At 40.8% G+C, this 13416-nt stretch overlaps 2 protein-coding genes and 1 long non-coding RNA gene across 3 annotated transcripts; 2 read left to right on the top strand and 1 right to left on the bottom strand.

Moving 5' to 3' along the window:
- The first annotated feature begins 3092 nt into the window (after positions 1–3092).
- Positions 3093–4771, top strand: LOC311251757. The gene is made up of 2 exons (XR_014621460.1): positions 3093–3358; positions 3524–4771. It is a non-coding gene; the product is annotated as an uncharacterized lncRNA (long non-coding RNA).
- A 347-nt stretch (positions 4772–5118) lies between these two features.
- Positions 5119–7506, bottom strand: LOC311251760 (putative E3 ubiquitin-protein ligase RNF144A-A). The gene is made up of 4 exons (XM_084344399.1): positions 7339–7506; positions 6997–7097; positions 6197–6370; positions 5119–5870 (listed from the first exon to the last, which is right to left on the bottom strand). Exons 1-4 carry the CDS (start codon positions 7427–7429, stop codon positions 5415–5417), a joined length of 822 nt encoding a protein of 273 aa, XP_084200525.1. The 5' UTR covers positions 7430–7506; the 3' UTR covers positions 5119–5414.
- Positions 7507–8952: 1446 nt separating this feature from the next.
- Positions 8953–13025, top strand: LOC311251412 (uncharacterized protein). Its single transcript, XM_084343810.1, has 3 exons — positions 8953–9047; positions 10117–10404; positions 12719–13025. Exons 1-3 carry the CDS (start codon positions 9044–9046, stop codon positions 12850–12852), a joined length of 426 nt encoding a protein of 141 aa, XP_084199936.1. The 5' UTR covers positions 8953–9043; the 3' UTR covers positions 12853–13025.
- Positions 13026–13416: the final 391 nt, after the last annotated feature.

Here is a 13416-nt window from a genome sequence, read left to right as displayed (position 1 = left end):
ACGTCCTCGATGCCGGTGGAAGGAAGGGACAGCAGTTTTTATTGGATTTTAGTGGAGTTTGTATTTTTGGTGAATATTTTAGTGAAAGGGGGCCATTTTTCATGAAAACCTCGGCCGATTTTTTCAATAGCTTCCAGGTCTTTGGAACGATTGATTCAAAATTCCTCCCAAATGTGGTCCTCTAGCCAGTATACGGGTGGAATTTGTGTTTTTGGTGAATATTTTAAAGAAAAGCGGCGATTATTCATGAAAACCTCGGTCGATTTTTTCAATAGCTTCCAGGTCTTTTGACCGATTGACTCCAAATTTCTCCCAGACGTGGTCCTATACTGGCTGAACGAGACACAGCAGTCCCGATTGTAAAGGGGGCCATTTTTCATGAAAAACTCGGCCCATTTTTTCAATAGCTTCCAGGTCTTTTGACCGATTGACTCTAAATTTCTGCCAAACGTGGTCCTATACTGGCTGAACGAGACACAGCAGTCCCCATTGGATTCGGGTGGAATTTGTATTTTTGGTGAATATTTTAATGAAAAATCACCATTTTTAGCAAATACACCACCCGATTTTTTCAATAGCTCCCAGGTCATTTGAGCCATCGACTCCAAACCAATGCTGACATGTCTTGTTATACTGGTAGAATGAGACTCGGCACTAGGACCACTTCTGTTTTCATTATACCCTAGATCTCTAGGCTCTGCATCACATCACATGGATTCTCTTACCACTGTTACGCTGACGACACCCAACTTGTTCCTCTCTTTCCCCCCATCCTCCAATACCCACGTTGCAACACGCATCTCGAAATGTCTGGCAGACATCTCTGTTCAGGTATGGTGTGATCTAGGTTAGAGCAGAGTCAGCGATGCTAAGTTTGGCCAGAGTGGAGAGGAGGATTTGGTGTTTAACTGTGTCAAATGCAGAGGATAAGTCGAGGAGAAAGAGGACTGACGAGTGAGACGAGGCTCTGGCGGCACGGAGTGACTCAGTCACTGTGAGGAGGCCGTCTCAGTGGAGTGAGCAGTCCTGAAGCCTGACTGATTGGGGTCAAGGAGGTCGTTTTGTGAAAGGTAGGAGGACAGTTAGTTGTAGACGGTGTGTTCCAGTTTTTTAGAGAGGAATGAAAGGAGCGATACAGGTCTGTAGTTGCGGATGTCAGCTGAGTCTAGGGTGGGTTTCTTTAGGAGTGGCTTTACTGTAGCTGTCTTGAAAGAAGCTGGAATATGGCCTGAAGTGAGGGAGGAGTTGATCAGGGTGGTGAGGAAAGGCAAGATGTCATGTGAGATGTTTTGTTTCTCTGCCGCTCGTAACACTGATCTATTGGTTCGCAGTGATTCAGACAGCCAGGGACGGGGGGAGATGATAGTGCTGGTCGGGAGGTGAGGGGACAGAGAGCGTTTAAAGCGGAGGAGAGGGAGGATAACAGAGTGGAGGAGGCTTTCCTCAGTGGACATTAGAGAGAGTTGTTCTGTAGATGGTAGTGAGGAAAGAACAGTTGAGGAGAGAGTGGCAGGAGAGAGGGATTTCCGGTTGCAGCGGGTGGTGACTGTGCAAGGTCACCACCAAGTGGTGGTCGGACACAGTGAGTGGGGTAAAGGAGAGTGCCGAGGTACTACAGGACCAGATAAAGAGCATCACGGTGCTGCAGCTGAAGAAGAAGATAGAGTTCATCTTTGGAGGTAGAATCACAAATATTCATACAACCTACACATAGCCACTTTACACCAATACACACACCCTTTACCATTAGATGGTTGCCAGTGTAGGACCATGTAGGAAGACAGTGGGTCCAAGAAAGGGGAAATAATATAAAATGAAAACAAACCCACTTTTTTTTAAGAATTAGATAAATAGGCTGTAAATATTAGGAAATATTAGGCCTATCTTCAGGATTTATTTTGAAGTAATGTTGTCAGTGCCTGATTTTGACTGTGTGTGTGTGTGTGTGTGTGTGTGTGTGTTTGGGTGTGTGTAGGATACGGTGACCTGCACCTGGTCTTTGGATCCAAGCCTCTGGAGAAAGGTGCTCTGCTGTCTGATTATGGAATCCAACACGTCAGAAATTTACATCATTTTAAAGTTACCAGGCGGAGGGGGTGATCCTGGAAAGGGATATGGTGGAATGGGTGACAAGGAGGGCAAACACAGAAGTATGGAAAAGATCTATTTTTTATAAACATACCCCGGATATATCTGTTGGGACCCTTTACCACATGTTTCCGACAATAGAGCGGCCTGCATGTAGACCAAAGCTTAAATGCAGCCTCCTTGCACTAACAAAGCCTGGTAAGCAAAAGAAAGTGCACCGACCCTAATGTCCAGTAGGTGGCGCGTGCTTGTCACAGTCCCCCCGGGTTTGACTACTCCCATCTCCCATTCTCTGAACACATCGTCATTTCAGCTTCATTGTTTATGAGTTTGTGGCCACCGAGTCCTTTTTATTGCCTGTTATATTTTACACTGAAAAACATTGTTGTTTGTTTTTCTTTGTGCTCATCACGATTTGATTCGAGCCTCTCTACTCTGTGGAGCTAAAGTCTTAGCTTTGCTGTGTGAGCTTACAATAAGCTGCAGTCCTGGCAAGGATCAGTGAAGGTGATTCGCCGGGTGAAGCAAAAAGCGACTACCAGTGAGATGAAATGTGAAAAAATAAAAAAATACTCATATTAAGTACAGTTATAAAGAAAGCAGGAAGCAGGTTTATTAAACTAACTCTGAGAAAGGAAACTCAGAGGAAGCTCAATCAATCGTCAATGGAGGTCTGATGCTACAATTCACTGGGAAGAGGTAAATAATGGACAAAAACTCAAATTTAATCCAGTGGAGACAGAATTATGAATGCATGATGCTGTGTATTTATCTTTAATGAAGAAGTCAATAACTTAACACCTCCTTGTGTCATGAATTACACTTCATTAACACACATCATCTATTATTTTTAGTTAAACAATAACATACACAACTGGGAACTCCCAGGAGAGGGGGCAATCAGTGGCTGATGCGGTTCACCTGGGTGGGGAGGAGACTCACCTGGGTCAGTGGCTGGAAAGAAAAGAGGCAGGGGGGGAAGAGACTCGAGAGAGGGACGGGAAGACGTGAGAGCAGTCAGCCTGAATTGTTTGGGAGCCAGCGGCACTGTGGCGGGTGGGTACTGTTCGCAGCTTATAGTGCTGCCGGCAGTGAAGACAGTCGAGTAGGGGAGCTCGTCTGCTGGTCAGGAGGGGAGGCCAGATACCTCCTTTAGGTAGTGAGGGACCGGGGAGTAGCCGTGCCTGATCTGTGCTCTCATACCCCAGCGGCAGCTCCAGTGACACCGGCCGCGCCGAACGACTCCATGCCTGCCACCGGGTTAACAAAGGTGGTGGCAGCTCAACGTGACCTTAAACATTAAAATTTATTACAATATTTCTGGAACAGACCCCTAAATAGTTATTCTGTTGGGTTGTTTGTTTGTTTTTTAAATGTTTTGTTTCAGTTTTGTCATTGTGTTTTTTAAAATGTGCTGTGCTGTTTTTCATCCCAGCACTCCCGCTTCATGAGTGTATATCTATCCTTTAAAGACAAGGAACTGGATGAAGACTCCACGCTGCTGTCTGAATGTGGAATCCAACACGTCAGCCATTCCCGTAATCTCCATATCTCAGTGCAATAGCTGCCCATGTGACAGTAAGGAAGACGAGTCATTTTTAGACTGACTCAGGATATATTCTGGGCCCTTCTTGTTTTGTTCCTTATTTCATTATTAAGGAAAAGAGCTCAGAGTCACTACTGTTTACCATCCAGCTTCATCAAACTTCACTGACCTTTGTGCCCCAGACAGTGAAGTAACATGACCTGTAGTCTACTACTGCTACCTAGTGGTCTGTATGTTAAAAGCTGACTACTTTTCATAACACCCCCTTTGCTTTGAGTTAAACACAATTATAAGCAATTCAACAACAATTTTGAAGCAACAAACCAACAATGATAAACTGCTCACTTTAAGGAGAAAAAATGTCAATGTGGGCGTCAGTGTTTTACCAAAATGCTACAGAATCACACATTTTAAAAATTGTTTGAGGATGATCCTATCTCACTTGTCCTGTGTTTTATGACTTATGTTTGTTCATTATTTTTTCTGTTGTATCACCTGGTGTGTGTCCTCCAGCAGGTCTGGCTCTGCACCCGACTCTGCTCCAGAGCAGCTAGGCAGCGGTTCTGGTACCACCCAACACTTGGCAAACATCTTTTGTTGTATATAACGCTCATTAATGCTTCAGTTCATCCTCCACGCAAATGACCACATTATTTTTAAGTTGATTTATCATGTTAAATGTCCAGTTGTATGAAATTGACCGAACGTGTCAAACTTAACTCTCACATGCTTTGCCTCAGATTTAACAGGTACGAATAGGTCAGACTGATGTTATACATTTACAATCTTCAACGAATAAACATTGCCACAAATTCGGAAAACATTTCAACCGTCCCCACCTGATATTTTCCCCTGCTCTCTCTGTTCCAACATCATTATATCTGAAAGTGTTTTTTTTTTTCTGTGTTTCTGTTAATACCCCTTTCTATGCTTGCACTCATGAGACTTTTAAGGCTTTAGTAAGAAATCAAAGCATTTTCTAAAGGCTTACTGAATGTGATCAGCCTGAGAAAGACGAGAATATATTTTTAAAATGTGTCATTATGTTTGTAGGTCAAAGGGTTGTTCATTCAAAAACATGTGATTTTGTACATTTTTCTGACTTTATTGGATATTAAACCACGTTTCCATTCTCAAGAATTGTCCTCATTGTTCAGTGTTATTTTGGGATTGACCACCAGAGGGTGCTACAGCTCCTCCTGGGCCACTGCAAGATTGGCTCAATCCTACAGGTGTCAACATTTTTTTGCACCTCCATACGTATGTGAGTAAAATTTACCATTTTAACATAAGTATGTAAAATATTATTTTATATTTTGAATGTTATGTTGCATGTGGACACATGTTGCTATTTTTTACTACTTTCACATTTTGCACTAAGTCACTACTCACGTTTAACACTTCAATTGATTCAGTTTCTCCTGTGTAGCTTGCTCTCGTACATACACAATGACAGTAAAGGTATTTGTATGTAGAAGGGAAACTTTATTCAGTGTTACAGTTATTAATGATGAGCTGTTATTGAGCAGAGATCAACTGTAAAGGAGCAACCAATGTTGCAATGCAATAGTAAGAAAAGTACATTATACAACAATCAGTCAGACATTGTGAGAACATACAGAAGAGATTTCAAATGCTGACAATGTGCATGAACAAATACCATTATAAGCTTAAATGTTTGGCTTTGGGCGCAGAGAGAATCTTACATTTAAATCCAACACGAATAGCACAATAAAATGTGACAGAAGAAGGCTGTAAGCGACATCATGAGTAGTGAATCTTAGTTTCTGTGCCACACAGGTATGGAGGTTTGTCTGGGAGCCACACCATCACTGCAGGGGAGGAAGTAAGAGCTCTTCTTCAGGCACTCTTCAGTGAGCTTCAGGCACACAAAGCAGAACTCAACCTGACAGCGAGGGCAGATGATGTTCTTACAGCCCGTTTTGTCGTGCTCCACCCTCTGACCACAGGTGGGACAGGCCCGGATGGAGGGGCAGCCATCGACCCCCTGCACCTCAGGGAGGACGGTGTTCTTGCAGTTCTTGAGAAGCTCGAGGTCGTGATTGATGCAGCCGTCGTTGTCGCAGCGGTCAGAGCGTGGAGCTGGACCTTTCCATGGCTTCAGACACTGCCAGCAGAACTGACTAACTTTCTTTTTGTCTGCTCTGCAGACTGTGCACTGCACGTTGAGGTTGGTCAGGTCCTCTCTCTCCACATAGGTTTTGCAACCAGGGCACTGTTGGAAAGGATGTGAGAAAGATTAAGGAAAAACTTAAACTTTTGAGCATTGATCTGATGTGCCAGATGGTTTGTTACACAGCTGAAGGCTTTTCTTGATGGAAAGCATGTTTTTGCTCTCTCTAGGAGATAGAAGGATGGTTCATCCAATCACCTGCCCAGTATTTCTTTAAGAGTACCCGCCCTTTTCTAAACAGTTTCCAAGGAAGACTTCCCAGTCTCTGGCACAACAGGTCAGAAACAAACCATCTCTAATGATTGCTGAACTCATAATCAAACCAGTCTGTAACTTTTTGAAGACAGAGACAACACAGAGACACTCACTGTTTTGAATTCACAGTATTCTATGGCAGCCATACGGGCGATGTTCTCCTCAAAGTACTGCATCTCTTCAGGTGTCAGCACTGCCAGCCTGCGCACCTCTTGATAAGGCCACACTGCATCACACTTTTGGAGGGTGCCGTTCTCTAAAGCAGGGCACTTGAATTTGTACTGGCCCTGAAATTAACAGGAAAGATTGTATTAGATTGAGAATCAAAGATACGGTGAACCTTGCTGTGCTTAGTCTGACAATAGGCAGTTGAGAATCCAATAACTAACACCTGCAATACCTCACACATAACTTTAAGTGAGTGATGACTCTGGTCAGAGGCTAACGTTAAATTGAACACAAAGACAGACACACACTCGCTGTCCTTTAGTGGATCTGTAGGTCTAATACATGCTTTGCTGTGCATTTTTATCCTAAAATACAAATTATAGATGCTTTGAGAAAGGTTGAAAACAGAATAATAAAAATCAGTGTGACTCTGTTGCGATGTAGGTTAGGTCCTGATTCCACCTCGCAGAAAATGAAACAAAACATTTAACTTTTACATGAAAGTGAGGTCAGAGGAAGGGAATCAGTGTGCCACTGTTAATCTGAAGGTTATAAGTGCATCAAGGTTTGAAACATAATCATTTAGCAAATAAGCTCCATTTTTATTGGTGGTATAGTGTGTCATAAACAGCAGGAAGGTAGCTGTTAGTAAACAAGTTTTAAAGTAATTCACTTTTACAAGAAGGAGTGGAGACACACCTTTGAGCCCTGTAAAAAAAAAATCAAATGGTGGAAAGTAGGCTACCTGATCCAGCAGGCTGCGACACCACCCAGTGAGTGACTCTGGAGTCACGGCATGCCCGCAGGACATCTCTGCTCGGAGACACTTGTCTCCCTCTTCTGGGGCTGAGGAGCACAACAACAAGAGCAGGCATTAAACTCACCATCACAGTGAAACGCAATACCTCACATCTAACACTGAGGAAAAGTGGAAGGAAAATTGTGTTTCACATCTCCACCTGTCTCTACATACCAACAAAGTGTCATGCATCACAGTAATAAAGCCATTAGATGAGGTAATTACATAGAAGGAAAGCTCACAAAGATCGTCAATACAATCGCTTTTCAATCAGCTTTTGGTGCTTACGTAGTGGATCCAGATCATCCGGCCTGTTGACAAACTTCAGGGTCGTGTCCTTCGGGTCATATCTTTTCTCGTTCTGACCCTGGTCATTCATCTTGTCCCAGCTCCTCTGTCCTCCGTCGACACACGTCTTCTATGTGAACACTGCAAATGAGCAAAGGATAAATACCGTGCCGCCTTCACGGACTCCAGCAGTAGTTTTAAGTTTCACTTTCCCTTTTGGCAATTCTGAGAAGTCATGTGAATGCAGAAAACATTTTTCCATGTTCCGTGTTCCATGTTTGTTTTTATTTTTATTTTACTTTTAAAGGTGCACTATGTAGTTTTGGGGAAGCAACTTTAATCAGAAGAGAAAGATCTTCATTGACTGATTTGTTGATGTCTCAACTAAATAAACTAACTCTCTTTGTTTTCATGACTGAATCAACAAACTGACCTTAAAGGACAACACAGTTTCATGCTGTTTTACTTTGTTTATATGTGGCGGACCCTGCCACCTTTCTAGCTTCAAACAGTGTTCTGGGACCTTTTCTTCCTCTGAGAACAGCTTTTTTTTCAGTTATGGAGAAAATAAATATTCCTGAGTTTGTATTATTACCTCATTGATATTGTAAATATTAAAATTCAGAGTTTGAGTTTCTTCTCCAGAACTACATACTGCCCCTTTAAGAGACTTGAAAGCATACTTGTCTTTGACGGTGCTTAATTTGCTTTCTTGCTCTGCTTATCATACTTGTGTAATTTGATTTTAGTATTTTGTCATCATTTGATCCTGAAGAACGTTTTCAGTAAAAGAACATGCACTATACTGAACCAAACTATATGCCTGGAGTCAAGAGCAAAAGTGGCCAGTTTTAAGAAAAATGTACAGTATTAACTTCCCCCAACAGTTCAGTATCATGGCTTGTTCACCCAAGGAGCAACCCGTTACCTGAACAATGTGCTGCAGGTGCTGTTCATGACCGAAGACTTCAGAGCAGCTGTGGAAAGGTTTGTTTTAAACACCTGTCATATAATGCACTTAAATTTGACTGTGTGCCTTTGAATCTCTCATGACCAGGTGTCTTTATTTAGGCACTACTGTGAAAATCCTGCCACTGAGTACATTGATCGTCATCTCAAAGCCTTGTTTGATGATTTAAAAGAACGGACAGCATACACCTATGACATCACAGGGAAGCTGGGCACATTGAGAAGATTTTAGGTTTGACGAGTATGGTATAATGTTAATACACATAGTTTTGACAGTCTGGTATTATTAAACTGTTTCACATCAGCGTCTCATAAGACCATCAAAATGTGTGGCAGCTGGTAAACAAACACCGCCCTGGTAAGATGCCAAACCCTGCTGGAATTACTGGTGCTTTCCAGCTGCCATTTCCGCACATTGTGTAGCCGAATGAGGAAATGCATTCGCATATTGGTTGTTTTAGGCGAGTATATGAAATAGAGCACAGAATTTGTTATGCAGACTACTTGACAGAGTGCTCAGTGTCCAAAATGTGTAAACAGAAATGCTCTTTTTAAAGACAGGATTAAGGAAATGATGCTTAAAAGTCATGCACCTGCAAATTATTTTACAGGCAAAAGTGAAAGTATGTGTGTGACGTCAGATTCCGTTTATAAGCCCCCAGCCTGACCCTCAAGTGACAGAACCACAGCTGCAGAACCAAAAGGAGCACAGCAGCAGAAGAAGAAACAGCACAGAATGGGTAAGTAGAGGCTTTTTTTAAGGTAGGATTCAGGACCTGCATGTATTACACATCAAAACAACACCAACGAATAACTCCCTCTTTACAATTTAACCCTGTAAAGCCTGACACTAAAAAAATTGGCAGGAAAATTCTAATTTTTTGGAACTGAGATGTTTATGAAACCTTTTAACAAAATCCACCCCCCAAATTTTTCCATATCATTTTGTTTATGATATATTTTTTTGTTTTTTTGTATCACATTTGATACACTGGGCATTTTTGGCAACATTTTGCTCACAACAATGTTGATTTTAGATACAAAACAAATTATGCAAATAACATTTTGAAAATATAGAACATGTCAGGCAGTTTCTCTCATTGTTTTTTTATACATAAAACTTTTCACAGCCTTTTTCTTTCACTTTGTGGTCGGCACAAAAACAGTTTCTGTCCTTGTTCAGGCAAAGATGCACCTTACACCTTCACAGTAGACATGTGAGAAGTGACTGCTGGTGCAGTGCTTGCAAAATAGTGTGTGCTTGTATTGTGGTAGGCATGATGTAGATTACATTACAAAAATGTGACATGACCATTCTTGGATAAAGAACCTTATATACCTGCAGTATCGAATTTGATACACACATTTTTAACACAGTTTAACTGTCATATAAAGAATGAATCATTAAGTAATTATGCATTGATTCAATACAGAACATATTTACTTGAAAAAATGAATAACAATATAAATGTTATTCTTTCTGTAACTTCTTGAAAATGAGCAAAGATTTTCCTGCCAAAAGTGTGTGGATGATTTAATGACAGCGGCCATCTTGAAAAAGCCACACAAAAAAAAGCCCTTCCACTGCCTGCAGTGGAATGATTATCCACTAGTGGGCAGAATACATGTATTAGGTGATATACAACAGGTTTTTAAGGAAAGTATTGATTATGTTGATAAGATAGAGGTCTCAGAAACTTAGGTATCAAATATGATACAAATGGTGATATAGGGTTAAAGCTGTTTTGATACTAAATACACACAAGAGATGAACGAACAATAATAATTATAATTGTTATTATTTTGCAGACGAAAGTGAAAGTATCCCCAGGCCCACTCTGACGTCACATGGCGGTCATAAGCCTGAACAACAACCTCGGTTGATAGAAATTCGCCGCTACCGAGCCGAGAGGAGCACAACAACTAGCGCACCGACCAAAACAAGCACAGCAATGGGCAAAATCTACCAGCTCATAGTTCACGGACTGAGGGGGGAGAAGATGATGATCGACCTGTGCAACACAGAGGAGCAGATGAAGAGCATGACGGTCCAGCAGCTGAAGGAAAAGATCGCGCAAAAGCTTCCAAACACCGCAGGTGAGTGATCAAGAGCTGCGATTTAACGTCCCGACGTACTTTTAATACACCCAGCGAGATGCTGGGACGTGTTTAGTCGACTTTGAATTTTGTTTCGATTTCTTAAATAACGAGCGTGACCTTGTTGCCTGTTTGAACTTGTTCTCAACAGGCACATACATGATACAGTTTGCAGTCGTAGAAGAATAAAACCTGCTCAGATTGTTCACTTAAGTTAGAAAACATCACTACAAGTAAAAGTCCTGCGTTAAGCACATCAATGAAGTAAAGAGTTGACAGCAAAGACTACTTTTTATTACTTTATTGTTGCTTTTATACAGTGGTGGACAGTAACGAAGTAAATTTACTTGAGTACTGTACTTAAGTACAGTTTTTGAGTATCTGTACTTTACTTGAGTATTATTTTGGGGGGAAACTTTTACTTTCACTCCACTACATTTGAAGGACAAATATTGTACTTTTTACTCCACTACATTTCTATTGATGCTCTCGTTACTCGCTACTTTTGATCTTACGTCAGCTGATGATTTTTTTTTTTTTGCAAAATTCAGAGAAAATAAACTGTTTCTACTGATTCGCGTATGGTTTGTCTTAGTCGTATTGCCGTACCTGTACTACGTCATGAGCACCCGTGGCCTTATCTCAAACCCATGTTTGAGATTTTTGTCACAAAAACTGATTCGTTTCAGTTTAAATGTTGGTTGTGCTTACCGCGGACCAATTATATCACGGACTACAAAGACTCGTCTTCCAACCTGAAAAAGCACGTCGCGGTATGTAAAGTAGCTACTAACGTTAGCTAGCTTAATGTTTGTGAAAGAGAGAGAGTGTGTGTGTGTGTGTGTGTGTGTGTGTGTGTGTGTGAGAGAGAGAGAGAGAGAGAGAGAGAGAGAGTGGGTGTGCGCGCGTTAGTGAGGTGCGGCTGTCTTTGATGTGGGTTATCCGGCTCATTTTTGGCTGTGATGTATGATATAAGTAAAGTAAACTAGCCAATAAGTTGTTCATCTGTAAATGTCAATATAAGTTCTTGTAGTGCCTACATCTACATCTTTTTTATGTAGAGAAAGCATGGTTGTCAGATGCAAAAATATACTGAAGTGACCGCAGCTGTCTGCAATATATTTCATGTGTTGATGAATGCAGCTGAGTCTGTGTTCTGAGGCTTCTTGCCTTTATTTGTTTATTTTTGAGCTATAAACACGTCTGTAGCAGAATCGCATCAGTGTATTGTATAATGACATTAAGCTACTTTCCTTTCCTGTATTTCCTGATTTATTTTTTAAATACTTTTACTTAAGTAATTTTTTAAACAAATACTTTAGTACTTTTACTTAAGTAATATTTTGACTAAGCTACTTTTACTTGTATTGGAGTAATATTTGACAAGGAGTATCTGTACTTTTACTCAAGTAGTGAAGTTGTGTACTCTGTCCACCTCTGCTTTTATATGAGCAGATTTTAATGTTTAGTGTTTACTGTAGATGGTTGACATGGAGGTACATCACACTGCTTTATATAGCCTATTGTTTTCAACAAAACTGCATTGTAAACTATGAATTATAATGTAGAACAGGCAGTATCTAGAAGTTGTACTTTAAAAGGTCCAGTGTGCAGGATTTAAGGAGATTGAGGAGGATCTATTGGCAGAAATTGAATATAATACTCATAATCATGTTTTCATTTGTGTATAATCACTTGAAAATATAAAAACCATGCTTTTATTCACTTAAAATGAGCCGTCAACAGAGCGAGTGCATCCTCTTTCACCATGGATGAATTAGGGTTAAACTGGATGCAGTCCAGGTTAAAAAATGTCATCTTAGGCAGGTCTTGCCACTCGGCAGCCATCTTGGTATCGCCCCTGTAGACCGTGATTTCAGGCTAACAAGACGGGGTATAAAATTATCCATACTGTATGTGTGCGCAGCTTCCACATTGTGGGGCCCATACAATCAGTGTTAGTTATCAGTTATCAGAACAAATGAATCCAATTCTGGAAAAAAAAAGTGAAGGTCAATGGCTTTCACATTTTTAGCGGCCTAGTTGTCATTGAAAATATAATTTTTCAACCAACTTAGTCTTTCGACCTTCAGTCACCAAATCAATGCTTAGTGATGAATAAGACGTTCAGACTTGTAATTTCTACCACTGCTTTTTTACAACCAGCGGAAAAGAAACAGATTTGTTATGTTACAAGCCCAAGAACATATACTTGAACTTGACCTTAAAAGGAAAGTTACATTTAATGTGATATAAATCTGTGTGTTTGAGTGATTCTGTTCATTTCAGCCCTTCTATGTGTGTGTGTATACAGGACAGGAGGCCATGAGGTTGATCTTCACTGACAAGGCGCTGGACGATGACTCCGATCTGCTGTCTGGATATGGAATCCAGCACATGTCCGTCATCCAACTGGTGATAAAGGTTCCTGGAGGACTGACGGCTTGACAGAAACCCTCTCCTCCCGCCTCTCCTGCCACTCCTGCCTCTGCTGCTGTTTTTAAATAATAGCTGAGGAAAATTTCTTACGTTGTTTACAAAGTATTGTAATAATCCTTCAATGTTCCCATGTTGTCTCTAAAGATGTCCATTAATGTAAAAATAAAGCCAAGTTCCCTCTAGTGCCTCATGCTTGATTAAGTGTTTTAGGTTGACAACAGTAAAGCTTTTGTCACATCAGCAGGTGATGCTGAACACAGGCAAGAAGTCTCATTAATGTTTTCTGACAAATAATGAATGTTTATAACAAATTCAAACTCTGTTTGATATTAATTTTTACAATATCAATGAGGTGATAATACATATTTATTTTTTCCATAACTGAATAAACAAGCTGCTCTCAGAGGAAAATAAGATCCCAGAACACTGTTTGAAGCTAGAAAGGTGGCAGGGTCCACCACATATAAACAAAGTAAAACAGTATGAAACTGTATTGTCTTTAAGGTCAGTTTGTTGATTCAGTTTATTCAGTCATGAAAAAAAAGATAGTGTGTTTATTTAGTTTGTTTAAAC

This window comes from Pagrus pagrus, assembly GCF_965226575.1.
Source record: "Pagrus pagrus genome assembly, chromosome: 22".
Taxonomy (NCBI): domain Eukaryota; kingdom Metazoa; phylum Chordata; class Actinopteri; order Spariformes; family Sparidae; genus Pagrus; species Pagrus pagrus.
This window is presented reverse-complemented; position numbering and strand designations above follow the sequence as displayed.